General features: G+C 37.9%; 1 protein-coding gene across 2 annotated transcripts; it reads right to left on the minus strand.

Annotated features, from left to right (window-relative positions):
- Positions 1–131: 131 nt before the first annotated feature.
- Positions 132–27,820, minus strand: sypl1 (synaptophysin-like 1). 2 transcript variants are annotated; one of them, XM_028812879.2, is made up of 6 exons: positions 27,797–27,820; positions 20,392–20,463; positions 14,145–14,266; positions 11,354–11,555; positions 2,885–3,073; positions 132–1,129 (listed from the first exon to the last, which is right to left on the minus strand). In XM_028812879.2, the coding sequence occupies exons 1-6, from the start codon at positions 27,803–27,805 to the stop codon at positions 1,019–1,021; spliced, it is 705 nt and encodes a 234-aa protein (XP_028668712.1). In that variant the 5' UTR covers positions 27,806–27,820; the 3' UTR covers positions 132–1,018. The 2 variants fall into 2 exon arrangements, with proteins under 2 accessions (XP_028668712.1, XP_028668721.1); XM_028812888.2 differs by lacking the exon at positions 27,797–27,820 and adding an exon at positions 20,595–20,825.

Consider the following 27,820-nt stretch of genomic DNA (forward strand, 5'->3'; position numbering starts at 1 on the left):
TGTTATGAAGGAACCATCTTTTAGCAAGACTGTTAATAGCAAAGGGCAAAAACATGAAAAAAACAGGAAACAGATTAAGATTCTAAACAGCAACCTTGAACAAATGTTTATTTTGCATAAAAAGCAAGTGGGTTGTATAAAAAAACAAACAAAAAACAGCTTTAATTGTTCAAAACTGTTGTATATTACTTTCAATATCAAGTAAAAAACATGTCAAACAAAAAAAAAAGCACAGTCATTTACAGTCACTATTTCTTTCTGGTACAATTACATACATTTAACAAGAACTTCACAGGCTTGACTGCAGACTCTTACCTTAACATTCAGAAAAGAACAAAGACATTTATTTTAGTATTCAGTATTTACAATACACTTTGCCTCAGGTACAATGCTCTTGTTACTGCAGTGCTGAACCCTCTTTAAGCAGGTCTTCAATCCAATCGACTGTATGAACTTTGATTATCACTACGACAGCCTCAGGACTCAGAATAATGATTCATTGTTTAATGGAAAACAAATATTGCATTCATAAAGCAGAATGTACAATACCTACAATATTGTACAGCAAAGTCTAAAACATGACCAGTATTAAACACAGATGCCTTAAAATATAATGCACTTTTTCTCAGAATTTATAAAACTTACAGCATTTAACTGTGTATTTAAGATAAAGCAGTGTCATATTTTCTATTACTTTCTATATAATACTTCAGCAACAGTAGTGAAAAAAAATCTTGGTATCAAACTTAAAGAAATTCACAAACTCAAACTATGAATATTAAATTCAAAACAAAACATTTAACAATATCAAGACCTGAGCACTTCAAATTTGAATTATCAAACACTATACAGAAATTGGAAGTTTAACATTTCATAAACTCTGGTCAATGAATTTTTAAGATTATACCTATTAAATATGATCATATAGCTTTTTATTTAGCGTCTCTTTTCCCACAACTATATTTGGAGAAAAATTCCAAAAACATTTTCAAACTTAAAACAAAACTATTGGTGTGTATTATGAGCCAGGCTGGGCAGTTGTCCCGGTAGAGGAAGTGTGCCAACTTGTTTCCTTGTAAGCAAACCATGCATTCCCTGCCCAAAGGATTAAATTCAGAAATCCAAACACCTAGAAGATGACCACATGAAAACATTGTTTAATAAAGCATCATGACAAACTGCATATTGTAATATCCTGATTCACAAATTACTTAAAAATTGCTATACAAGGATTTGAAGTATCATTAAAGATGCAAATCAGTTAAAAATAGAAAAATTGTGTGGTAACACTACTGCCTTGCAGTAAGGAGACCATGGTTCACATCCAGGGTCCTCCCTGTGTGGAGTTTGCGTGTTCCCCACCCCCCCAGTCCAAAGGGCATACAAGTCAGGTGGATTGCCAAGGCTAAGCTGGCCCTGGTGTGCTTGTCCTGCAATGAACTGATGTCCTGTCCACGATTTGTTCCTGCCTTGTGCCCTACGCTGGCTATGACAGGCTTCAGCACCCCAATCCCCCCAAATACGCAAGTTAGGAAAAAAAAAAAAGAGAAGTAACGAAAAAACATGCAAAACACTGAGCCTTGAACCTTAATCTTGGTCTTAATCAAGAGCTTATAATGTGACACAAAGCAAGAATTACAGAGGTGGGCTACCTCACCCACTTAATTGGGCTTTGGGTCCTTTTCACAGCAAGCAATGATGTGGCTACACACCCTAGTAGACAGGCAGAAAACTGCGATATCTTCTGCTCATGGTGAAGCAAAAGCCGATTGATCATTGGTATCATAGGTGCAAGTCGTTGACTCTGACTGCAAAAGAAATTTGTACGCAACCAAAAAATTGGGAGGTGCAAGCTTCTTCTGCCAAGTCCCTCGCACCACATCCTCACGTTACAGCTGCCAAGAACAGAACGGATGCAGAACCACACTGCAGGTCTGTCAGAAAAACAGCCATGGCTGACAGAATGACATTGCAGAAATCTTAGAAGAATAAGTTGAGGTGCTGTGTTTCGCGAGATTGCACTTCTTTGAGGTCCAAGTGTGACAAGTAAATAAATGAAACATGCACACAAATAAAAGGTGGAGACAGACATATTAAAAATTATATATAATGCGTATGAGGCCTTCTGGTTTTTAAGGGTAGTTTCTGTAGTAGGGTAGATAGACATTAAACAATTTTGAAGTCTTCAGAGGTTTCTGAGTAGCCACAACATTTCTATGAATTAAAACTTGGGCATCTGATATTTACTTTCCAGATTTAAAACTCCTGTTATTCTGCAATGACACTGGATTACTTACATTAATTATTAAAACTCCCCATATTTTTGTAATTGAGACATCTGTGGTAAGTACACAAGCTACTAGACAAAATCAGTGTATTCTAAAAAGCCTAAACACTTTCCATTTAGGTTTGAAGGCTATAATTTCCATGTAAATTTAGTTCTACAAAGAGCATAAACAAAATACACATCCAAAATTTAAACACAAAGGATTCCTGAGGTTTGTACTTTTGCCTCAGATGGTAATGTCACTCACTGCTCCAAATAAGTAATAAAATTAATGTTTGTCTGAATGGAAAAGTGGTTTACTTTATAAATCATCGTAGCTTCATTGTGCATTTACATCTGAACAATTAACACAAAAAAACCTGCTGACTTACTAATTTAAATCTTTGCTTGTGGCTAATACAATTATTAATAAATATCGAAATGCATACAAACACCACCAGATAAATTACTTGGTTACAGTTTACTTGTATTAAAACTTGTTAGGTGTACAAACAGCCAGTTACATAACACATTATTTTCACTAAGGCTACAGCAGTCTATCCAGAGGAAAAAAAACAAGGTAAAAAACAAAAAAGGAATAAATAAAGCAATACTTACCACCGACACATTCAGACGTCCCATACTAGCATGTGATACTACTGTGCATTTGGCATCGGATGCACAAAATTTAAATGAATAACATATGCCTTCAGTGCTTGTAACATATACAATATTTTGAAGGCCTTGTGCCCAAGCTGAAGAAGAAACCAGCCAAAAAAATGCAAACAGGCAAGTTATAATGAAATCCTACAATCAATAAAAAAAGAAAAGAAAAATTAGAAAGTAATTCAAAAACCACAAAATCCATTTTTTAACTATTGTAATGGGAAATATTTGATCACTGTCAAAAAAGATGGAAGAACTGTCTACACTGTCCTGTTTGGGGCAGGTGAAGTCATTTCAAGAGAGACCCAACAAATCAACATTTGCCTCACTGTGACTTTAACAGCCAAGTCAGAACTTTTCTTTCTTTGGAATTTTCTTGTGTGTGTATATTTATTTACTTATCTATTTTTGTATGTATTTATTTAAAGAGCTTCTGAAAAAAGCCAAATTTCCCCCAAGGACAAACGTTCTTTCTATCTACATGTTGTTTTCTGTTAACTTAAAACAACTGAGAAGAAACATGGAAATGACAGACAATTACATTCACATTACAGCTCAATTCCTACTTTTTCTTTTATGTGACCTGATCTTTTTGGAGAAGTGTGAACAGCAAAGGACCACATGAATTCAGAACTTTTCTGATCAAATTTAGACCACTTTCATATGTGCTACTAAATCTGATACCTACACACTGTATGCAGCTTAAATGTGACAAGTGATTAAAGGCATCACATCATTGGATTGTGTGGAAATTAACACAATTTTACTTTACTGTTTAATTTGAAACCTCTTACCTCTTCCTTGAAAATCAAGATGGGTAACAGCATTGACACAGCTGCCAAAGGAAAACGTGCAAGATGGCAGTTTTCATAAAACATTTGTGGAGACCGTCACTGGCCAACACAACCCAATAGCTATGCATGGTCTGATGGACGAGGCTTGCCTCAGACACACATTTTTCCATGACAGTCATGCAGACAGACATTGACATAAGTAATCGAACATCTCCCTTGACATATGGTAACTATCAAATTACCTTGCTGCGTCCAAACTGTCTAAAACTTGCTCTCACCTTCCGCGGCTCCTTTGTGTACTATATAGGTTTCTGTGTACAGATATGGCAATGATGAAAACACTCCAACTGGCAGCTGCCAAATTTATACTTCTCTTCCTTTCCATCATTAGCCACCTAGTTTTGCAGATGTAGTGTTAAGCACTGCAGCAGCACACATACTTTTGGTATGCCTAGTTCTTTATTAGGTTGCACCTGAGCAATATATTTGTTTGACTTCAAAAGTGGGAGACATTCGGGACGGATATCTGTACTCAACAGATTTAAATCACTTACAAAATTAATATGAACAGTCAAAGAAATAAATTGCATAGAAGGCAGAAATCAGTATTGAGCCACTTTTAGCTGCAGTGTGAACAGTCCTGCTTTTTTACTTTAAAGCAGGAAATGCTATCATCGATAAAATGTAAAGAAACTCGAGGACAACAAAAAAATCTAGGAAAATTACATCCCCCCCATATATTCACAGAAACAGTTCAATTCTATGTGGGGGCTACAGGGTGCACAAGTTACAAGGCTGGAACCAGCTCCTTGCAATGAATACATAGACATACTCATCCTCACTCACACTTACCAGGAGAGCTTAGAGATGCCAAACACCTCATGTCTTAGTGATGTGGAAGCAAAAGTAGTAAATTATTAACCTCGTGCATGGACACAGAGAACATGCAAACTACACACCGACACAGGCCAGCACAGGATTTGTACCAAGACTCCTAAAACTGGGAGTCCACAACAATCAACACCATAATCTCAACTGAGATGACTAAACTGGTAAGCAATTGATACATTTTTTCCTTATTTCCAATATATTAAATATATTTCTTACAACATTGTGTATATAATAGTAAATCAGTACCAAAGACAGCATAAAATAACTTGGCTATTTTATATTCAACAGGTTATCTGAAAAGCTTACATTTTAGGCTTCTGTAATCACTAGAAACTTCATAGTTTACAGTTCTAGTATTTTCAAAGTGTTTGTAGAAGATGCCAATGCAATAATTTAGCATTTATAATCACAACATTTAAAACTTACCATCACTAGATCAATGCAGCAAGAAATAGGGGAAAGAAAGGTTTATAATCAAAAGCATATTTATAAATGCAGAAATATTTATACAAGTAGACAATAGCACTTCAGAGAAAATATTGGAGAACTGTGGGCAAACAGCACTCTCTGTAAAGAAGTTACTTTAGTTCTGGCACTAAATCAGCTAGTAGGAGCACTTGTTTTACTTAACAACTATATATTAATGCACTTTTCTATTTCTGTCATTGCTTGTTCAAAAAAAAAAAACTACTTGCAGTGAGGGAAGGAGGCTATGGAGCATGTTGTGTGCTTCTTTCAAACTAGAGGAACCTATTTCGCAACAAAAATATGTCCCATTCTTTCCACTCTGGACTGCAAAGTATTTAAAATTTAGAGTATTTAAGGGTGTGGGATCATGGCTTGTTGATTTAAACAGTACTGTATCCTCTCCAGAGAAGAGCACGTTACAAGCATCCAACTGAAGGACACGGTCTCTACACTGCATATGCAATAGACTGGTTTCTCATGGAGGCATGCACATACGTTCTAAGGATATATGAACCAACTGACTTTGGAAACATGAAGGCCAAATGATAGTAAATACACTTCATCTCCCCACTAAATTACCAAAGCAATTCTCAGATATACACAATTTACATGGGACTACTTTAAGGCATGCAGTGGCGTCTGTGAAGGGCAGGGCTGCAGGATTTCATGTCTGCCTGGTACAAACAATGCCACACTGTATCATATAAAAAAGTTCAATCTTATCATATAACCCATGTTCACTCAAAGAGGTAAAAATGACCCCTACTGTTGGAAAAATGTTAAAATGGAAATACCCCTGATAATCTGGGAATCCAGACAGCTTTCCAATTTAATTTATCTCATACAAAACTGAAAAATTTATGTAGCAAACTGGGTCTGAACTTCACTTGCTTTTCAGGGAGAGGTGGGAGGACTGAGCTTTTAGTGGAGGAACCCCCCCACCAAGACTAACAATAAACAGATGGGATTTTATTGGCTGCAAAGGAATTTCATAGGCTTCGAGGGATTTCAGCACAGGGTTTAGAATGAAAACGTTTTATCATGGATTACCCCGATTTATCTTCGGATACCTACTCTGTCTAGTAGCTGAGAAATACGGCTTATAATAAATACTAAACAAAATACTGAAACATTATCATATTAGTACATGCACAAATCAGGGAATACCAAGACAAGTCAAGATATTTTTATTTACACAACCCTTTCAAGGCTGCATTTGTTATGATGCAAATTTAAAATAGCTGAAGATTGATTATTTCAAAGTTTTAGGTAAAGACATTTTGTGTACTAATACAACCTTGGCCTTACCATCAGTATGGGTCAATAATTACTTATGCAACATAGACCAATAAGCACAGCATTTCCAATTTTCATGGAAAATCATTTTAATTCACCTCTTACTTGCTTCTACACACCTTTTGTAGAACAACATTTAAGGTTCAATATTAACCATTAAATCCTTCAGTGTGTGTCCTGTATGTCAATGCTATTCTTGTATTTAAGGTCCATTTGGCCTGCTGTGGCAGACGGCTGGGTCTCTTGCCCAGCTGGGACAACTGGAGGATGGAAGGACCAGGAGAGAAGCAAAACCTCCCCCGGGACACAGGAGGGTAGCTCCTCTGGTTTGCATTGGGGCCACAGGATTGGAGCTTGGAAGCTCAACCCTGTTGGGGGGACCATGGCCACCACCAGTGGCGCACCTGGACGATTCCGGGGCCATGGACTGCAGCAATTCCGCCTCACCAGGAAGTGCTGCCAGAAGAGAATCCAGGTGCACCTGGAGCACATCCAGGTACAACATAAAAGGAGTAGCCTCACTCCAGTATGGGAGCTGGAGTCGGGAAGTGGAGGACAGGGCTTGTGAAGGAAGGAGTGGGGGTGGCAGAAGAAAAAGAGAAGAAGAAAAGAAAGAGCAAGGAAGAAGCTGAATTTATTTGTGGGCACAAGGGAAAAGAAAAGCGTGTTCTTTTTGGACTAGGGACTCTGTGTGTGTCTGTGTCTAGGGCTGATTTACAACACTGCATTACAGCCTTTTCATTTTCCAAGTGTTGGGCTATTTTTGTTTAAGGTCCAGGCCTTACTAAGCTGTTTTGTTGTTCACCTGTCATGTTTTGCTAGCTTTCCGATTTTTTATTCACCATCTGTAAATTTTACAGTTTTGGATTCTACCACTGAACAGAACAAACATTTGAGATATGCCACTGATTAAAGGCTCCTAAGTGGAAGAGTTTCTCCTAAGCTGTGCTGTTTCCCAACAGTTACTCACCTACTAAATGAACTTAAACTTGATGCTAACGCTAAAATCTCCTAATTTTAAGATTATTCATTTCTTTTTTACCAAATTAAAATATTTCCAGTTGACCATCAATCAGATATCTGGTTATTGGCTATGAGACACCAAAACAGATATCCATCCATTATCCAACCCGCTATATCCTAACTACAGGGTCACGGGGGTCTGCTGGAGCCAATCCCAGCCAACACAGGGCACAAGGCAGGAAACAAAAAACCAGGCAGGGTGCACCCACACACCAAGCACACATTAGGGACAATTTAGAATCGCCAATGCAGCTAACCTGCATGTCTTTGGACTGTGGGAGGAAATCGGAGTACCCGAAGGAAACCCACACAGACACGGGGAGAACATGCAAACTCCATGTTGGGAGGATCCGGGAAGCAAACCTGGGTCTCCTAACTGCAAGGCAGCAGCGCTACCACTGCGCCAAGGATTGTGTGTATTAGTCGAGGTACAGCTGTGATCCTTGAGACACGATCTACCAGAAATTATTGCAGTGAACCGGGTTCGAATCCTGCCCATGGCACATTTCTGAATGGAAGAATATATCTCTAAAATAAATTTAAAAAAATAAATAAAATAATAAAACACGGTGGTTTGAATCCTACATTGCAGATGTAGTTGTTTATTTTTCTTTTTTGATTAAACAAAAACTGTTTAATGAATTATTGATTTGTCAAGGAACACATGGACAACACGCATAGTTAAAATCACACTTAAAGAAACTGCCTCCCCATTCTATTGAATCATAAATAATAATGCATTTCACTTACTTATATAGCACCTTTACCATGGTCTGAGATGGCTACACAGATAATAAAGAGAGGTACAATAAAAATGAAAGCACAATAAGAATGAATAAATAATAGTGCACAGCCTTGTGTTTGCATGTATTTATAAAATTTGGGAAGTAATATATTCTAGTTAATGCTGACATTAGGTAAAAATAAATATTTGGAAATATTGCAAAGGTAAATGTTTATATACAGCACGATTAGAATCGTCCTGAGTATTAAAGGTGTAGGTCTATTTTATAAGCATATTTATAACAATGTTAATATAGAGTATAACTATAATTATTATTATTCTGTATTAGCATTGATATGAAAGATTTGTGAGATTAGTGTTAAGTATAAAAAATGAATCTATGATTATACAATTCAATGTTTATTATATTTATACATTATTTTATCTGTCTTTACACGTTTTGCACACATATTTAATAAATGTAATAAACTGCACCAAGAATGTTTAAAACATCATTCAAAAAATGTGTATGTAAATGTAAATATATCAAACCGACACTCGTGAGTAACATTTTTAAAAAGTCCAAAATGAAATGCAAATCGCAAAGCGTCTGTGTGCCGACTTGAACAAGCTTTTGAAGAATACATTAACTGACAAGAAGTTGTCCCGCCCTTTCCGAGTTTTGGTAGCCAAAACGAGCCGTGATTCACCAATTCTTAGTAGCTGACCAACCCGTCATTAGCCAATTCTTGGTAGCCGAAACGTGTTGTGAATGGTCAATTCTTGGTAGCCGATACTGGCTACTATTGGCCCGAGCTTTCAATTCTTGGTAAAATCTTGGTAGCAGAAAGTGATCGGACTGGTTTTCGCTACCAAGAATTACCTCGACTCATGGCTGCTCGGGGGTGCCACCGTGACGCCCTCAAAACAGATATTCCCCTTTAAATTAATTTACAAAAATCAGTCCTCCTTGCATTAGGGTCACAAATGAGATCTTTAGTGGTCAGATAAATCTGAAGGAACTGAAAAAATAAAACTATGAATGGTTTAAATGATGTGTGTGTGTGTTTCAAGGTCTCAAAGCACAGGCCACCTGCTTGTTTAAATCCATAAACAAGGAGCTCATTTTTAATCCTAAGATAATTCACTTGTTTCCTTTTATAAATTTTTGGAGGAAATATCTTTACTTTATTTGCTGCGTTCTGCTTATATTCATTGATGTGTCCTTCTATACCTCAATGCTTCCTAAAGAGCCCTTTACCAAAATAAACTGAGCAGTACTAGTAATAGTTTGGTCGGCTGTTTTTTTTCTCTCACTAGACTATAAGATCCTTTTACTGGTCTCTAGTAAATAGGGAAAGTTTTCCTGGCACACATTTGTTCCCCTGATACCTATTGAAGAACGCCTGAACACTCAAAATGTCAAAAGTTTGGTCTACGCTGCAGCAAAGCAATGCGAAGAACAGAAAAAGTGACTTATGCCCTTAAAACAAAACCAAAGATGAGAAGTGAGTTTTGTTTTTTTTTTAATATTTGCAAAATTAAAATGTTAATGTACCTCACTGTATTATGCATTTATGAGAATTCTAAAAGAATTAATTTCAAATACAGAAATCAATGTTTAAAACAATAAAACTGAACCATCAGAACACTCTATCTGGTCTCCTTTGCATCATGAGGTTCCTGACAACTCCCAGCCTTACTAAACAGGATGACAAAAGCCTCAAACATTCAAAGTTGGGGATGAAGTTTTTGTGGCAATTACAAATAAGACCAGTTATTCAGTCCCATGTAAAAGTGGTGGCAACACCCAGGAGACTGATGCATTCCACTGCTTCTGAACAGAGTGACAGAAATAGTAATGAAATGCACTCTTACAATAAAAGTTTAATTGTAGCCTTAAATCACTCATTATTTAATGTAATCTTTATTCTTATATAATCACCAATATCAATCAAATTCAATGAATCAATGAATCTTTACATTTTTAAGCCACACACACACAACAACAACATTACAAAACACTTTACATACATTTCAAAACAAAAATGTGTACAACTTATGTATTTATGAATTTATGTACAATTATGGACTTGTGTGCATATGTACAACAACATTAATACAGTACAGTGGACGAATATCAAGAGACAGTACAGCAGAATCTGGATTAGTCCAATTGTTAAAGAAGAACAGAATCAGAATATAGTTGTGGCCAACATTATTTGAATGCAAGCAAAGTTTCAATTAGTCCATAGACAGAGCCCTACAAACAAATCTGAGATGACGACTCACAAAAGATTTGTGATAGCGAGCCTGCAGTAGGGTATTTAATTGACCTGTAAAATGGCCAAGATGCAACTAATAATAGTAAACTGCAGTGCTGATTCTAACAGCATTGTAAATAGAAATGGGAGTTTTAAATAAGTACTATACAAAGAACACCACACCATTAAAAAGTAAACTGCAATAACCCAGTTCAAAGGTAATGAAGTCATGATGGAAATTTCTCCACCATAGGAAGAGAGGAAGAGACCAACATTGTTCTGGAGCTAGTAAATAACTGGCATAGAGTGTTTTCAAACCTCAGAGAGTTGTACACAACTAGTGCATGGCATATAGGACACTGTATAATTGATGGATTACAAATTTTCAGACTTGAGGAAACTGTCACTTGGCATTAATTGAAGAAAATATCAGAAAAGCACACGTGGGATTTAGAAATGGCTGCATGCTTGCAATGCAAGTACTTTATGTGATTAACAAATCACATCCTTGCCCTCAGTATTAGTGGGTATACAGAAATGTTGCTACATTCTAACGATTACTAACAAAACATTCATAAACCAACTTAATCCAATTCAGGTTTACACGTCAGCAAAATCTAAGTATATGGTTACTTTATTTTCCTGCCTAATTTTGCAAGGGTTTTTGATACTGAAAAACTTTCTTTCCCCAACAGTAAATATTTAACATCTTTACAAAGCAAAACTAAAATAGTACAATTTATGACTAAAAACTGGCAGTGCTTCACAGTACTAAAAGGTCAGTACTAAAAAGTATTTGGTAATGACTCCGACACAAACTGCTTAATGAGCTTTAGAAACTGAAAAATGTAAAAATTGCTTTACAACAGTTAAAAGGTCATATTTATAATGGAAAGAAAGGCTATACTCAAAGAGACACACAAGGCAATTTACAAAGAGAACCGAATGGTTTTGTACATACCGCAACAGGTCCACGGTTAGATTCCCTATAAATATGCAAGAATCCAACGTATATAACCAGGGCTACCATGGAGTATAAGAATGCAAGGACACCAATGGAAACAAAAAACTCAACAGAAGAAGAGTAATCTCCGATCAGGTAGGTCGCATTCACAGACTTATTGCATAAAATACCCCCTTTATATAATGGAATTTCATTCAACCTGGAAAAACAATAAAAGTTAAAATTAAATAAACAGTATATATGCATAGAGAAAGCATCATCACAACACTTGTGCCACATTTCAAAGATCAAGACAGGGCAATTCAAGAATATCATATGACAAGCATAAGTTACATTAGCTTTAACATCTTAATCAAGTATGGATGGTTAGCTCTAGTTTACAGGTTTATTCACCAATAAGCAGTTTCCCCCAGCATGAATGAACCTTATACAAATGGTTCTACCTGTACTACCTCTCTGTCAGACAGCGGATAGAATCTATGGGTCACAAGCTAACATTTTTGTTTTTTTCTGTGGCAAGGTCTCCTACTTCGTACCATTATAGGCAAGTTTTTGTCTATACATGCTCCCCGAGTGTCTTCTTTTGTTTTGCTAAACTGACAGAGTGGAGGATTAAGATACATCCATGCTGGAATAAACTTTACAGGACAGCAAACACGCCATTCTTATTGGCTGGAGTTGAAACTCATATTAGGAGTGTAATACACACCTCAAGATGTGAAGATGCCGAGTGGAAAATATCCAAAAGGCAGAATTATGTCATGTCTAGGATACAAACTTATTTTTTTGGCAAACCTATGCTAGAAGAACTAATATTGTAACCATTTCACATAAATATTATATTTTTGAACAATAGGGCCTTGAAACTTATTTACAACAATGAAACCAAAAAAAAAAAAAACGCAAGCAAAACTCGTATTATAAAATGCAGGCAAGTAGACTAAGGGTTGGCAGTTCCCAACTATGACAAGGATCAACATTCAACCACCTTTGGTGGTTTTTTGCTTGTTCTCACAACGGCCAGTACAAACAATCAGTGAGGATTCCAAAAAATGTTTCTCACTTATTAATTAGAGTAATGAATGGCTTTCTTGTTATAGTGATACAGCTCTTTGTCACTAAATGCAAGACTGGGTGAGACCTTACAATGTTTTATACATTGTGTTTTTGAAAATCATTCTCCTAGAGTACATGAATTATTATTCAGGGTACACTAGGGTCAATACTGTTAAAAAATAACGTAGTATAGTAATTATTTTGGCTATTTCACATGCTCTAGTGAGTAATGGCAAGTAAATATCAGGAATAGTGTGAATTTAAGGATTTCAACATGTACTAAACTCAAGTCTGTACAAACTAAACCGGGTACTTTTTTTTTTTTTTTTTAAACAGTTGAAGAAAGATGAGAGTCTAAAGACAAGCAAAATCACCTGCTAGGTTTAAAGGACATACAGTCAGGAAAAAAAGATGGAAACCGATGTGTTATTTGAGGCAAAATGTCAATGAGGACAAAAATTAAACTGTACATGTTTTCAATGCTTTGATCATTATGTTGAAAAATATAAGATGAATTTTATGATGTCTGCAGTGGGTTGGCACCCTGCCCGGGATTGGTTCCTGCCTTGTGCCCTGTGTTGGCTGGGATTGGCTCCAGCAGACCCCCGTGACCCTGTGTTCGGATTCAGCGGGTTGGAAAATGGACGGATGGATGGATTTTATGATGTCCGCCTTTTAGCTATGAAAAAACATTATATCAAGCATCATCTACCAACTAGCCAACCCGCGGCTACGACGCATAATCATGCCGCTTTTTTAATGATTTTTAAGCACAGGGAAAAAAAAATGAACATTTGAAAAATCCGTAATTTAATAAACCACCAAGAAAAGTAACATTGCAACAATGCAAGCTACGAACCAACATACAATTGTCCGTGACTGAAAACTGGAGGACCGCCGTCGCGCATCCACCTCCCAGAGCGAGGGACGGGGCTGGACAACGCTCGGGCGCGGAGGGCGGAACGGGGGAAGAGGGGAAGGACGCCCATTCCACCCCCACCGTTCCGGCCCCCCCCGCCATTCTAGTCTGCTGATTTCTTGTTCAGTATGCACTGCCTGCTCAGGTGCCCGCCCCCAGCTCCTTGCCTGAGTCGCTTTCGTCTGTGTACAGTCCACATGCACCTGTGAGTCATGTAGACTTTTCATTGTTCTTTGCGGTTCTGGCTGCTTTTCTATGTATAATCCACCAAGTCACCCGACCATGGTAGTAGTGAGGGGGGAGTGGGTACAAAGGGCAGGGACGTAATCAGTGCGAGCGTATGACCCGCACTTACTGGGAATTCCTCGTTCGTGGGGAACAATTGCAAGCCCCGGTCTCCATCACGAATGGGGTTCAACGGCTTACCCACGCCTCTCGGCGCCGGGTAGACACACGTTGATCCATTCAGTGTAGCGCGCATGCAGTACCGGACATCTAAGGGCATCACAGACCTGTTAATGCTCAATCTCACGTGGCTGACAGCCACTTGCCCCTCTAAGAAGTTGGACGCTGACCACTCTTGGGTCGCGTAACTATTTAGCAGGCGGAGTCTCGTTCATTTTCTGAATTAACCAGACAAAATTTTTTTATTTAGGCTTGTTAAGATGAGACTTGTTTGATTATAATACTCACTTCTCTTAATTATTTATCTTTAACATCTCCCATACATGGTACAGACAATTAACAGTACAGAGCCTTATTGTAGATTACGAATTGGTAAAATCCAAAGAATTATGAAAGTACAAGGCTTACCTGAATGGGTATGAGAAAGTGAATTCTAAAGTAGCATTAGAGGAAGAATCATTGCAAGCAAGATTTACTACAGCATCACCTGTATATCCACCACTTGTGCCAAAGGCAAAAATTGCAAAGACCTGAGGAAAGCAAAGCAATATGTTAAATAATGGAAGTATGAAACACCTCAGTTTTCATGACTAGTAATACATAGTATAGCCCCTAATGCCCAATCCAAGGAAACTGTAATAACACAAACTTTTGGCACTGTCTTTTTGTCCACTAACACAAGTAAATTGTCCTTGAGACATTTGAGTAACAAATTTTTTGTGTATACATGAGGTTAAACACTAACACAAAGACCTTCAAATAATAAATAAAAGGAAAGAAATTATTGTTGTAAAAGTACCGAACTGAATAAGAATTTAAATGGCCATGTTGTAACTAAATAAAGCATTACATTCCATTATTACACCATAAAATTCAAAGTGGGCACAAGAAAACAACATGACTGGTGGAAAAAGTTTTTACGGCACTACCTTCTCCTCTAACACTTGTGTTACGTCAATGCAACACGGCACTTAAGACCTTAAGACCCAGAAAAACTTCGATGTGACAAAGTTTGGCTGGCCAAGGGCAAACTAAACATCCCCACTAGAACAAAAACTGACAAGTGCATTCCTTGCTAGAAAGAGTGGTGCAGTGTGGCATCAATGACAATGGGGTCCCTTTAGTTTAAACAAACATTGCAGGTTTGTGTAGAAGAAACTGGAACATCCTTGTCAGTCTGGGTATAAACAGGGTTTGGTTTTCTGAAATACCCTGCTTGAACTCCCTCTAATCTTGTTCTGTATTAACATACAACATTTTCAAACTTTTGCAATTCAATTCAGAGTCATATGGAAACAAAGTATCCTTTTAGCACTGGCTGAAAGGTAGAAACTAGGTCGCCACCCCATCACAGGTCCCAGCCAAAACGAAACTCAGACAGAATGAATTTAGAGTCCTCAGCATCTTTGCAAACGTGGGAGAAAACTGGAGTACACGGAAGACAACCAAAATGAGCAGAACATGCAGACTCCTCAAGGACAAATGTTGAGGCACAGGATTCAAACTCAGGATACTACATCTATGTAGCAGTGCTGCTAACCACTGTGCAACCAAGCACTCCAGATCCATATTAAATAATGAAATTCAGGTAAATAATATAAAATGAAAATTGAGCCTTTTAGATAGATAGATAGATAGATAGATAGATAGATAGATAGATAGATAGATAGATAGATAGATAGATAGATAGATAGATAGATAGATAGATAGATACTTTAGTAATCCCAATGGGAAATTCACATTCTTCAGCAGCAGCATACTGATACAATAAATAATATTAAAGAATGATATTAATGCAGGTGAAAAAACAGACAATAACTATGTATGTTAAATTTTTTTTTTTTTTTTACTGAATAAAACATACTTTATGAAATAATCTGGCATGGCAACCTATTCCCAAAATGTTATTCCATAAATCTTTTATTCCATTTTCTTCAATGAAACACATGTATAAATCACACCCAGTAAAAACAATTCATAAAGATAATGCTAGAGTTTCACTGACTGGGATTTACTAGCAGTTGGTGATTTGGTATCTTTTGTAGAAAATCATTCTGTGTGCTTTGCAGCTTTCAGATTAACAAGTGTAAGGTGATTGATTCAAGTAAGAATTCAACATTTTAGCAGCAATTAATGAATTCAAAAACTAACAACCTTCAGCACTGCATAATTGACAGTTAAACAAAACAAAACCCTCAGTGTTGTGACTGTCCAGCATGTGTTTTTCAGTTGGCAGTTCCATTGAGAAACATGACAGCACCACTGAAAGCAGAGCTAGTGGACATGGGGCTAGAAGATGCATTCGCTCAGTCGGGCTGAAAAAAAAAAAATAAACAACAAAGCCAGCTACTCTCCATAGTGACCAACTTTGCTGAAGATACAAGCCACCACAACTGATAAACTAAAACCTGCATTCCTTAACATAAAAGCTGACTGGACGATCAACTATTAAGAGTGTAATTTAATCAATCAAAAATCTGAATTAATTAGAGCTTTATAAAATAGGCAGCCCCCGCCCCTTCTCAATTACAATAGATGTCAACTTAAGAACCATCATATTTAGCTTTCCAAGGGTCCAGGCTTAAGCCAAAAAAAAGTTTTTATCCACACAAGTGTCTTTTGGATCATATTTCAACACCACACGGTACAAATGTAGGAGATTTGGGTTCTTGCCCAGACAATACTGGAGTAGAAAACACAAACTGAATTTTAAATTGCAAAACACAAACTCAGTGCATAATTTGGAATTTGAATGTTTTAAGATTACTTGTGCCAAACAAATATCTAATAATCAAGACAAACTGCTTCAATCACAACATCCAGTTGGGCAAATTACTAAGACAGAAAACATGAGATCTACTAAGACTGAAATGTACAGCACTCTTTGTCTATTAGGAATATCCTTTACAATACTACCAAAAAAAAAAAAAAAAATTAGCCAAGCCATAACCAGGGCAAAGCAGGTCAAGAAAAGAGGCAAGAAGTGAAACTTGGACAATAATGGAGAGAAAATCTAAATTCCTGCCGCTTTATTTTGATTTTTAAGATCACACAATTACATAAGGAAGACATATGAAGGTCTACATAAAAACTTGCAAATTCATAATAGCTATGAACAGTGAGAAAAATTCAGAAAATAAAACATGGCAGCAAATTTAGGATATGCTTCTATTTTATTGAAAACAATTCATGACCTTTGGTAAAAACAGTGGGAAGACTGAAGAAAAGCGAGTTGAAAATGCTAGGCTCTTGCTTTACTTTTTATTAAGTGTAACTGTGCATTAACAAAAATAATTATTTTATACAGCTCTTTTCTCACTACTCAAAGTGCTTTAGCACATGGGCAGTCACTTCAACCACCACTGATGTGTAGCATCCACCTGGACGATGCAGCGGCAGCCATTTTTGCACAAGAATGCTCAATACACATTAGCTGTAGGGTGGTAAAGTGGTGAGAGAGATAACCAATTAGAGACGGGAGATGATTAGGGGGCCAGAATGACTAGGCTATGATGGGCAATTTAGCCAGGACATTGAGATATACCCTACTCTTTGCAAAGGATGCCCTGGGAACTTTGACCACAGAGAGTCAGGACCTTGATTTTATGTCTCATCCAAAGGACAGCACAAGTTTTACAGCACAGTGTCCCCCATTGCTGCACTGGGATCCACATTCAGAGCATGGGGTAAGTGACCCCTGCATGGATCACCAAAACACCTCTTGCAACAGCAACTCAAAGTTTTTCTTGATCGTCTCCCATCCAAGTACTGGCTGGGCCCGAACATGTTTAGCCTTAGGTATATGACCTCTTCTGAAATGCATGTAATATGATTTCTGCATATAAAAACAGCACACTCCTGAGTCCAGACAGCACAAGTTGTGGCTATATTCGAATGTATAAGGCATGCAGAAATTAGTTATTGCTCAAATATCCATCTGAAAGAACAAGACGCCTGATGTAAGCGACTTTAGCTGTAGTAGCACATTGGTGCCAGACATCTCGGTATCAGCTGCCCTCCTGGATTTTCACACACTACAGTCTTATGGTTTACCAAAAAAGGAGTAAAAACCAAAAACATATCCACATTGTATCACGTCTGTTGGGAAAAACCTATAAATGAGAGAAGTCAAAGAGGAATAACTTTACTTGTTCAAGCAAATAGAAAGGCCACAAATAATATCTCTTTACAACAGCACACTGAAAGGGGGTATCTCTGAACACAAATAATTTGACTTTGAAGTGGACAGGCTCCTGCTGTGGAACAAAATATCAGGTTCCAATTGTCTCAACAAAGTACAAGAAGAAGTGGCTGTGGTGATCTCCAAAACTGTACGCCTGTGGAAAAATGTTCCCTGGTCCATCAAATCTTGAATTTCTGACACAGCATGCCTAAAGTGCCATAAACAGCAGGAATCCATGGAAACATCCTGCTTTATGTCAACAGTACATGCTGTTATTGTTAGTGTAATGATGAGAGGAATGTTTTTGGCACGCAATATGCTATAAGGCCACAGTCTACTTTTTTTTTCCAAATGGATACTTCCAGCAAAATAATACTCAATGCCACAAAGCACACACTGTGCCAAGCTGGTCTGTCAAACATAAGTGACTTTAGTTTACACCAACAGCTCTGCACAGTCCCCAGATATCAGTGCTATAAAGCATCATCTCAAGCTTGAATATGTGGCAAAAAAAAATCTACAACAATGATTCCAGCACCTTGCAGAAGTCATGCCTCAGAGTACAGGAGTACAGTCTGTTCTGTAGACACAGGGGGATTATTCCAGGACCTGACAAAATAATTCTAATAGAATGGGAGTCCCCTAAGTGTTCACACACAGCAGTGTTAGGAGAAGATGCACATTGAACATACAGTATGAGAAGAAGCACGAGAGTGTTTACTTAAGTCTACTACCAAGAAACTGATGCAGTTGGAGAGACCAGAGTCACTATGACAAAGGCTAAAAGCTGAACTTTGGCAGAGCAGAACAGGTAGTTCACTCTGTTCTGCAGCAAACAAAGATTTTCCACACAGTCACAGCATGGACTTTAAAAAATGGATTTTCTCCCTCACCAACATCAAGACCTGTCGGTGTTCATAAATGGAAAGCAACTATCCAATGATGGTGCTTAGAAAAATTGCTGCAATTTTTACTGAAGGATTATGAACCCCTGAATACATTGCTCCTGTCTGGATGCCTTCTTGAGATTGCATTATCTACTGGATATAACCAGCTAAATTATCCAGATTTAAGAAAATTTTAGAAGACAGTTTTTAGGTTTCAGTGAAGGGAAGGACCTCAAGATTGGTACACTACCTCATGGATTTGGGAAAACATGTTCAGTAAGGACTCTAAGTAAAATCAATGACAGGTAGCATGCACAAATCACAGTTTGGCGGCTCATGCAGACAAAACATTCACCTACAAAGTGTAATGAGGAGGATCTGAACCCGAGTCTGATCATACCTCTGATGGAAGAAAACACTTTGAAGATACAGACATTAAGGCCAACAAGTTTTTTTTTTCTCATTGAACTCTTAAATTCTTCACTTGCTTAAAATTTGCAGAGCAATGCAAATTGACCCTGATGAAAGAAAGAATCACAAGAAAAACAACCAGCTCTTTCTGGAAAAATGCAAAGAGCAATAAAAACACCTACTGTATTGCCTTCCATGTTAATCACGTTTGCCTCACGAATGAATGTTAATAAAAAGCTATGGTCAGGATAGACTGGAGTTGATTTTTAATCATCAGCAATATCAATACAGTGCTTTGAAGATTCTCAGACTTCGTTTGGATTTTACTATATATCATGGGTGTTTTGGAATAAAGTCGCCCAACTCCTTTTAAGATCAGTGCACAGTACCTTATAACAAAGTGCCTCGACAAAACGGACTCTGATCTCTGTGTGAGGGATACATAAAGCCGCTTGACAGTAATAGTTATTTTATGTACCACTGATCTGGTTTTCCACCTACATTAACCCACTCACTACCTGAGACACTACCAGGAAGAAGAGACTTTCGCCGCTCCTCCGGGCAGGTGCCATAGAGCCGCCTTATCAATCCACTAAAGAGTCTGTCAACTAGTGATAAGAGGCGTGGTCACCTAACAACCCCGCGCCTGTCCAATCGCAGCGCTCTTTAGTGTACCTGCACAGCACTCGTGGGTAAGCGAAACGAAAACTTATGAGAACCCTCAGAACCATCCACTTTCAAATGGGATTAACCCGAATACACTGCGGTGCTGGGTCGGAGCCTACCCCTGCCGCACACACCATTTCAAAATCATTGTAAATTAGTTAAAAAATCGCATCCGTTGTGAGGCATGTTGGGAACTTAAACTTGTAAGTAAAAGTGAAATCATTGCCAGTGAAGCAGAAGAATATGCATAGCTTACCATTTTTGGTATCCACGCTGCCCTGATCTGACACCGTCACCCCGCCATTACCAAACCGCTGCGTTAAAAATTACAAACAAGCACTAATTCAGCAGAAGATGGCAGAGCCGTCCGAATTAAAGCCCAAAACAAATTAACGCAACACGGCGCGGTAGGCCCGCTATCCAGCAAGCTGGATGCGTAATATCCACTTCTCCCAGAAAAGGCCATCGATGGCTAAAATTTAAATAAAAAGTCAAAGAAAACACTTACCCATTCCAAGATTTTAATGAATCCCAGAGGTTCCTTTAGTGGTGTCAAGTCAAACTGAGTACCAATCATTTTCTGGAAAACAAAAGCAACAATCCGCAAAAGAAAAGTCAGTCGGCTTTCCCAGCTGAACGAAGCGAAGCCCCCGAGCCGCACTTTTTCTTTGAGTGGCCTCGCCTAGCCCCACCGTCCAGTATGCCAAGTACCTGAGTCACTCTGATCTGCTTACTGACTGACAGTTGCTGAAACTCAACGGCTTTTTTTTTTACGCGTCACGTTCTCCGCGAAGCTACCCGAAAGCTGTTGAAGCGCGTGCTTTCTCTGGTTTTTTTCGTCTTCTCGAGAAACTCCGGAGGAACGACTGCAGTTTTGTGCCACTGGTTTGAGAAAGTGGACGAATCGCCCGCCCCTTTGAGCCGCGCCTAAATTTACAGATTATTCACGCGTTTTGACAAGAACGATACACCTTTTTACACGAGATGTTGTAAACTGGCGTGTAGCTTCCATTAATTTAAGAAAAATAAAAACTCGGGTGTTAGCACCGAGATCGGCACGTGACGTTCGATTCCAGCAGATGTGTTCTCACTACACCTGCTCTTTCTGAGAGCGAGTGCGGAGCTGCACTTGTCTAGAAGGAGATCGCAACACAAAATACGTACTGGATTATTATTAAATGGCATTTAACCAGATAATGGCGCACAAAAAAACGCATATTTAAGAGCAAAAACTAAGGAGATAAAAATGTTTTTATAAAAAAAAGTTGTCAAACGCAGGCGCAGATCACGAATCAGACAAGGTAGAAGAGCTTTTTCACATTGACTGCGAAAGTCGAGAAAAGTAATGTATAGTGCTAAATCTGAAAAACGATATCCCTTAAATATTGATTACTAAAGTACACGATGAAACATAAAATACATTGTCGCTTGTGCAAGTAAATTATGTAGCATGGCTACAATTGTACTAAAATATTTTATTAATAATAATAATAATAAATTTGTATAGCGCATTTTCCATGCTCAAGGTGCTTCACAGAGTCTCAAAGAAACAGCAGGTATATGTAACATTGTTTCTTGAATTCCTGAGGTTTTCCTGAATAGAACGTTAAAACAGATACAGGATATACAAAGCATTAAACAGAAAAAAGACAAACCAGAGTAAAATACTACATTCAATACTAAAAGAAAGCCTAGCAAATAACACACACACAAATTATCATGAGCATCTGGACAGAGAGTGGAAGACTGAAAGAAGTGGCAGAATATCAGGTTACGTTAAACGCCTTCATGGACAGATGAGTTTTTATTGTTTTTTTAAAAGAATGAATGGAGTCAGCAGATTTAATTAATTTCGGGAGGCCATTCCAAGGTCTGGACGCTATTCACCTAAAGGGCCTGTCACCCATAGAGTGCAAGTTAGTGTGGGGGCACAACAAGATTGCCAGAATCCGTAATCACGGTTTCTTCATAAACCAAACACTGTGGAAAAAAAGGTAATACTGTAATTTCAGTAATTAAGAAACTACCGATTAAATCTCTGGCTGTACGTTGATGCTTCATTAATTATTTCACAATGAAACAGAATTATCTTATGTTGTGAAGCTAAGCGGACAACTCCGCAACTAATACAAGCCCTAGATTAAAGTTTTTACGTAGAACTCTGAAACTTGCTCTTAAATTAAGGCTGGGGCGTAATAAGGATGCCTCTATCAGATGGCCCGTCAATCCCAGAAGCACTCACACCCCTGACCAATTACTGTATACATGAGCTTCGAGGATAGGGGGCGGAGCAATAACACGTGGCTATTACTACTTGCGGTGTCGAGTTGGTTATTGCGATTGCGAAATATATGAAAGGTATTAAAGACCGTTTTTATAAAAAGATATTACTATACTACCCCATAGTCCTGATTTCACTCAGAATATATAATTTTCCCCTGACCAGGCAACCCTGGGTCATGGTCGTGCTGTTACGGTGATTCGCCAAAACTGACAAGATACACTGTATCTGCACAGGTTTCAGCGAAGTGCACGTGACGGACAGCTGATCGAAAGCAGAGCAGATTATGTGGTGTTCCAGAAATATGATTGGCCAGATCTTCAGATATAGCTGTGCAGATACGTGAACGCGAACGAAACTGAGGTGAGACGGATTGAGCCACGAGTCAATTTGAGTTTTTCGTAAAGAGGAAGTTTTGGTTAATCGGTAACGTGCTCTACTCCTAAGTAACCACAGCTCTGGTCCTACATATACGATTTATTGGCAACAAATTTTTAAATCCGAGATTATATTTGATTTTTTTTAACTAATCAGATAATCATAATATGAAAACCATTTAGCGAAGATTTATACTCTAAATTATTTTCGTTTAGTAATGTAGATTTGTAAGCATACATGCTACAATCAGGTAAGGCATGTGCAACCAGTAAGATAGTTTATCAAGTACCTACAGACTAAAAAATCTTTTAATATGACACTACAATTTAAATGTTCAAATGCATAACCACAACTTCATAAATGGATTTCATTCATTTCATTTTTCATTTATATTCTGGTTTCAGGAGAAGCAATCTATATGCTTTGTTAAAAGCCAATTTCCAGAAAATTGCTTAAAAATGTTATTTGGCATACTTCTGTTAGCTCTGTGTAACTAGTGCAAGTTAGTGTGCTCTCCAGGGTGGATATCCTGTTTTATACCTGGTGCTGCAAGGCTACAGGGCTCTGGCTTCCCACAAGCCTATAGTGGAAAAAAATGGTTCAGAAAATGGGTGGCTCTAATTAAATGGTTAGTTCATATGAGTAACCACATCCAGTGTTGTTCTCTATCTTGATTAGAAAGTACATGCTTTAAAAATGCATGTACTTTATTATTGTATTCTTTTCGGTGCTAGTCATTATTAATGCATGAATTTTATTACTATATTGCTGTGGCTGCGATCATTATTCAAAGTTTCATTTGTTGAGCATCTTATTCAGTTAATCTCTCTGCTACATCCTGAGACAACTAATGTCAGGTATGCTGCAGTTATTCACTCAATAATGAATAAGAAAATGATTTTATATTACTTTAAAAATGAAAATTAGTAAAAAGCATGTACCAATGTAAATAGCATTCATCCATTTTCTGAACTGGCTACCATTATAAGGTCATAGGAACTTAGGACAGACCTCAGAATGATATGCAAGAATGACCTCAGAATGATATAAAAGGAACGTTCATGCACATGCTGTCATTATTCAACTTTGAGACACTAATTCACCTAAGTGGATGGAGGGGTGAAAGGGTACTCTGCAGAAGAAGGTCATATGAACACTGGGAGTACATTCAAACTCCACACAGAAGGCATGCAAGGGTGTCAAGTATGCACAACTTTATCTATCTTTCCTGTTATGACAAGACATCTGGAATGGAGCTCACAGTTTAAGTCTAATGGCTCTGGATTTAGCGTAAAAGCAGCACATCACATCATCCAGACACGAGACTATTGCTGGTCATGTCTTTTGCATGTGCCTATGAATTTGGTTTAGCTCCATGTTTCAGTTACCCCCACAGATATAATTGCCTACCATCTGCTAGCAAATGAAAAATATGAATCTTTAACAGTATTTCCTTCTCAGGCCCACAACAAAAGAGCTTCCACTTTTGCCTTTTAATGGCCAAGAACCTTAAATAAATACTTGATGTAGCATTCCAGCTTTCATAAATTGTTTGCATCTTTTGACAGGTGTCGGACCCCAAGACATCAAGAATAAAGGTCAGAGGCTCAAAAAGAGTGCACAACACAGCTCTGTTAACTCGAATGGAGGAGTATTAAGGATATTAAAAATATGTTTTGCATATAAATAATTGGAATGTTTTTTTTTCCACACAATTTCCAATAGCAGGAGATTCCACAAGTAATGTAAAAAAACACGAGGGGTCTCACCTTTAAAGACGCAGAAGTTTAATTTCCACAAACACTTCAGTAATGACAAATAGAAATGTGAATGCTGGGAACACCAGAGTACAAGTCTGAGCTCTTTAAACCTAAGTATGCACACAATTCAAAGTTTCAGGGGATCAGTTTATACTTATGCTGCTGCTGCCACTTCTTGCTTCAGTATGTGAGTTTGTACCATAGAGGAGCCAAAATAGTAAAGGCAGCTAAAATGCATTTAAAATGGAAAGCAAAAAAAGCGAAAAATAGTAGACCACAGGAAAAAAAAAATGTTAATAAACATTAAGCCGCACAAGAAGATTGGCCTCTGCAAGCTGCTTCTCACCACTAAGGCACCATAGTCACCGCTGTACCCAGGGCCACTTGTAGCCTTTTTGGGGTTTAATCTGATATCTTCGAAAGTGAAGTACATTGTGCATGATGGCTGATGTGGATTTTCAAGTTGTTATGAATGGTGGGACTCCTTTTAGTCAAAAGCATGGGTATTAATATTACGCTAAAATATTTTAAATGGGGGGCAGCATGGTGGTGCAGTGGTAGTGCTGCTGCCTCACAGTAAGGAGACCTGGGTTTGTTTCCCGGGTCCTCCCTTTGTGGAGTTTGCATGTTCTCCCCATGTCTGCGTGGGTTTCCTCCCACAGTCCAAAGACAAGCAGGTTAGGTGCATTGGCGATTCTAGATTGGCCCTAGTGTGTGCTTGTGTGTGTGTGTCCTGTGGGGGGCTGGTGCCCTACCCGGGGTTTGTTTCCTGCCTTACGCCCTGTGCTGGCTGGGATTGGCTCCAGCAGACCCCTGTGACCCTGTGTTAGGATATAGCGGGTTGGATAATGACTGACTGACTATTTTAAATGGAATTCTTTTAAATATCCTGTTACGTATTCATTTGAGTATTTTAATTATTTCATTAATAATTAATTTCATTTATGTTAGGTAGAATGCCCAGAGGGGACTGGGCGGTCTCGTGGCCTGGAACCCCTACAGATTTTATTTTTTTCTCCAGCTTTCTGGAGTTTTTTTTTGTTTTTTCTGTCCACCCTGGCCATCAGACCTTACTCCTTGTCTATGTTAACTAATGTTGCCTTATTTTAATTTCTTATTTTGTCTTTTATTTTTCTTTTCTTCATTATGTAAAGCACTTTGAGCTACTTTTTGTATGAAAATGTGCTATATAAATAAATGATGTTGTTGTTGTTAATACACAGTATTTCTGTGTGTCTCAATCCATCCACTCATTCATTTTATATCATGTTAACAGGGAACATGTCTTATTTATATATGGTGGCTTCAGCGCATGCATGTATTGTGTTAATACTGAAGACCTGAATCTTAGGTAAAGTTATAACTCAAAAGCAGCCGGGCCTTGTGTTTATAGTTTATGCAGGTGCCAACATAAAGTATTCTAGCATTCCATTCAGAGTTCATTTCTGCCTTATGCATAGGCTCTGGCTTCCAGCAAACCTGAGCTGAAAAAAAATAAATAAAATAAAAACAATGCCATGGATACAGTGGTATAGCCAGGAATGAATTTTATAGGCGGGCAGAAGTAAGTACATGGATCAGAATTAGTGTGATTAGTGAACTGTCATAAAATGTACGAGTTGGGATAGTTTACAAAATCCCCTGCCTGGCTAGGTCTATGAATGGGTATCACAGTCATATTTGTATGTAACTGGTTGGCAAACATTTTTTTCAGGTATACAGTAGCTTGGATTCAAACCAACATGCCTCTATTTGGAAAAATCTTCTATTTCCTGATATTGTTATGTATGTTTGCACAGAGTTCAGTTGGCAACTTGAAATCAGGCCCCTTATGGCCTGAAAAAATGTTCTTTGAAGCAGCAGCTGGCATCAACATTGAGTAAATGCATTTCACAATGCTACATAAACTTAAATACAAAAAAACAAACAAACATTCATTTAAAATATTGCATAAAGTAATGGGTGGCACAGTTGTTACCATGGTTAGCATTGCTGTATTCATTGTGGCAGGTGACTGTGTCAGTCACCATCAGAGTGAATTCAGAGTCTGTGTATTTGCATGATGGTTGCCAGAGTTTTTTTTTTTTTTATATATTATATTATATATATATATATATATATATATATATATATATATATATATATACATATATATATTTTACACACACACACACACACACACACTTTACTTAATCCCTGAGGGGAAATTGTCTTTTCGGATGACTTTTGAATGTCAGAGCACAGTGTTAGCCATTGTACCACACCCCAAGAGCAATTTTTAGATTAAGGGCCTTGCTCAAGGGTCCAACAGAGTAGGATCCCTTCTAGCAGTAACTGATGCTGCAGATGTTCTATCAGACAGTTGTGGCGAGCGCCCTCTTCTACGTGGTGGTGTGCTGGGGAGGCAGCATTAAGAAGAAGGGCGCCTCACTCCTGGACAAACTGGTGAGGAAGGCAGGCTGTATTGTTGGCATGGAGCTGGACAGTTTAACATCTGTGGCAGAGCGAAGGGCGCTCAGCAGGCTCCTATCAATTATGGAGAATCCACTGCATCCACTAAACAGTGTCATCTCCAGACAGAAGAGCAGCTTCAGCGACAGACTGTTGTTACTGTCCTGCTCCACTGACAGACTGAGGAGATCATTTCTCCCCCAAACTATTCAATTCCACCCGGGGGGGTAAACGTTAACATTTAACATTATACAAAGTTATTGTCTTTTTTTCACCTGCATTATTATCATTCTTTAATTTAATATTATTTATTGTATCAGTATGCTGCTGCTGGAAAATGTGAATTTCCCATTGGGATTAAAAAAGTATCTACACTGTATCTATCTATCTATCTATCTATCTATCTGGATTTGAACTGGCAACCTTCCAGATACAAGTGCAGATCCTTCTACTGTTATTCTGGATTTTTCCCCACATCCAAAAGATTTGAGGTTAATCTCCAACTTTAAAACTGCCCGGGTGCGAGTCAGCACACCTGTGATGAACTGGCATACCTGCCAGGGTTTGTACCTTTCACTCAACTGTGGTGTAATGGACACTCTGACTCCCTAAACACTAGGAAGGTTGGACCAGCAACATAAAAATGTCAAAAGAAATCTTTGCATACATGTGTGGCTTTTTGTTTCTGAAATGGCGTGCATCTTGGATTTAAAGGTGCTATAAAATGTTCACAATTGCTTTCTAGGCTAGACTGTCAAAATTCATTGTTCAATTGTTTAGATCTGTTTGCAGAACACTGAAAACCAAATACATTTTTTTTTTCATAAACACTTTTGAAGATAAGAAGATTAATTTTGTGGTAACCTTATTAAATTTTAATATCAAATTCTCAAACTGAGAATTTCATATTATCAGTTTTTCTGTAACTATTGTGGGCAGTCGGGCATCTTTGCAAACCAAGTGCAAACAAATAGAAGAATACCCCACCTAATGACAAAGACTGATGCTAGAACATACTCAATGAAAATGAAGTTGTAAAATACCTTGTACATCTTATTTCTTTTTGG

The sequence above is a fragment of the Erpetoichthys calabaricus genome, chromosome 1 (assembly GCF_900747795.2).
Source record: "Erpetoichthys calabaricus chromosome 1, fErpCal1.3, whole genome shotgun sequence".
Classification (NCBI taxonomy): domain Eukaryota; kingdom Metazoa; phylum Chordata; class Cladistia; order Polypteriformes; family Polypteridae; genus Erpetoichthys; species Erpetoichthys calabaricus.

Excerpts from the sequence above, each read along its gene's own strand:
- sypl1 (XM_028812879.2), bottom strand. Across the intron at positions 14,267-20,391 it reads TCATTAAAATCTTGGAATGG|GTCTTTGCAATTTTTGCCTT; the intron begins GTAAGTGTTTTC and ends TGCTTTCCTCAG. Across the intron at positions 11,556-14,144 it reads ACTTTCTCATACCCATTCAG|GTTGAATGAAATTCCATTAT; the intron begins GTAAGCCTTGTA and ends TTGTTTTTCCAG.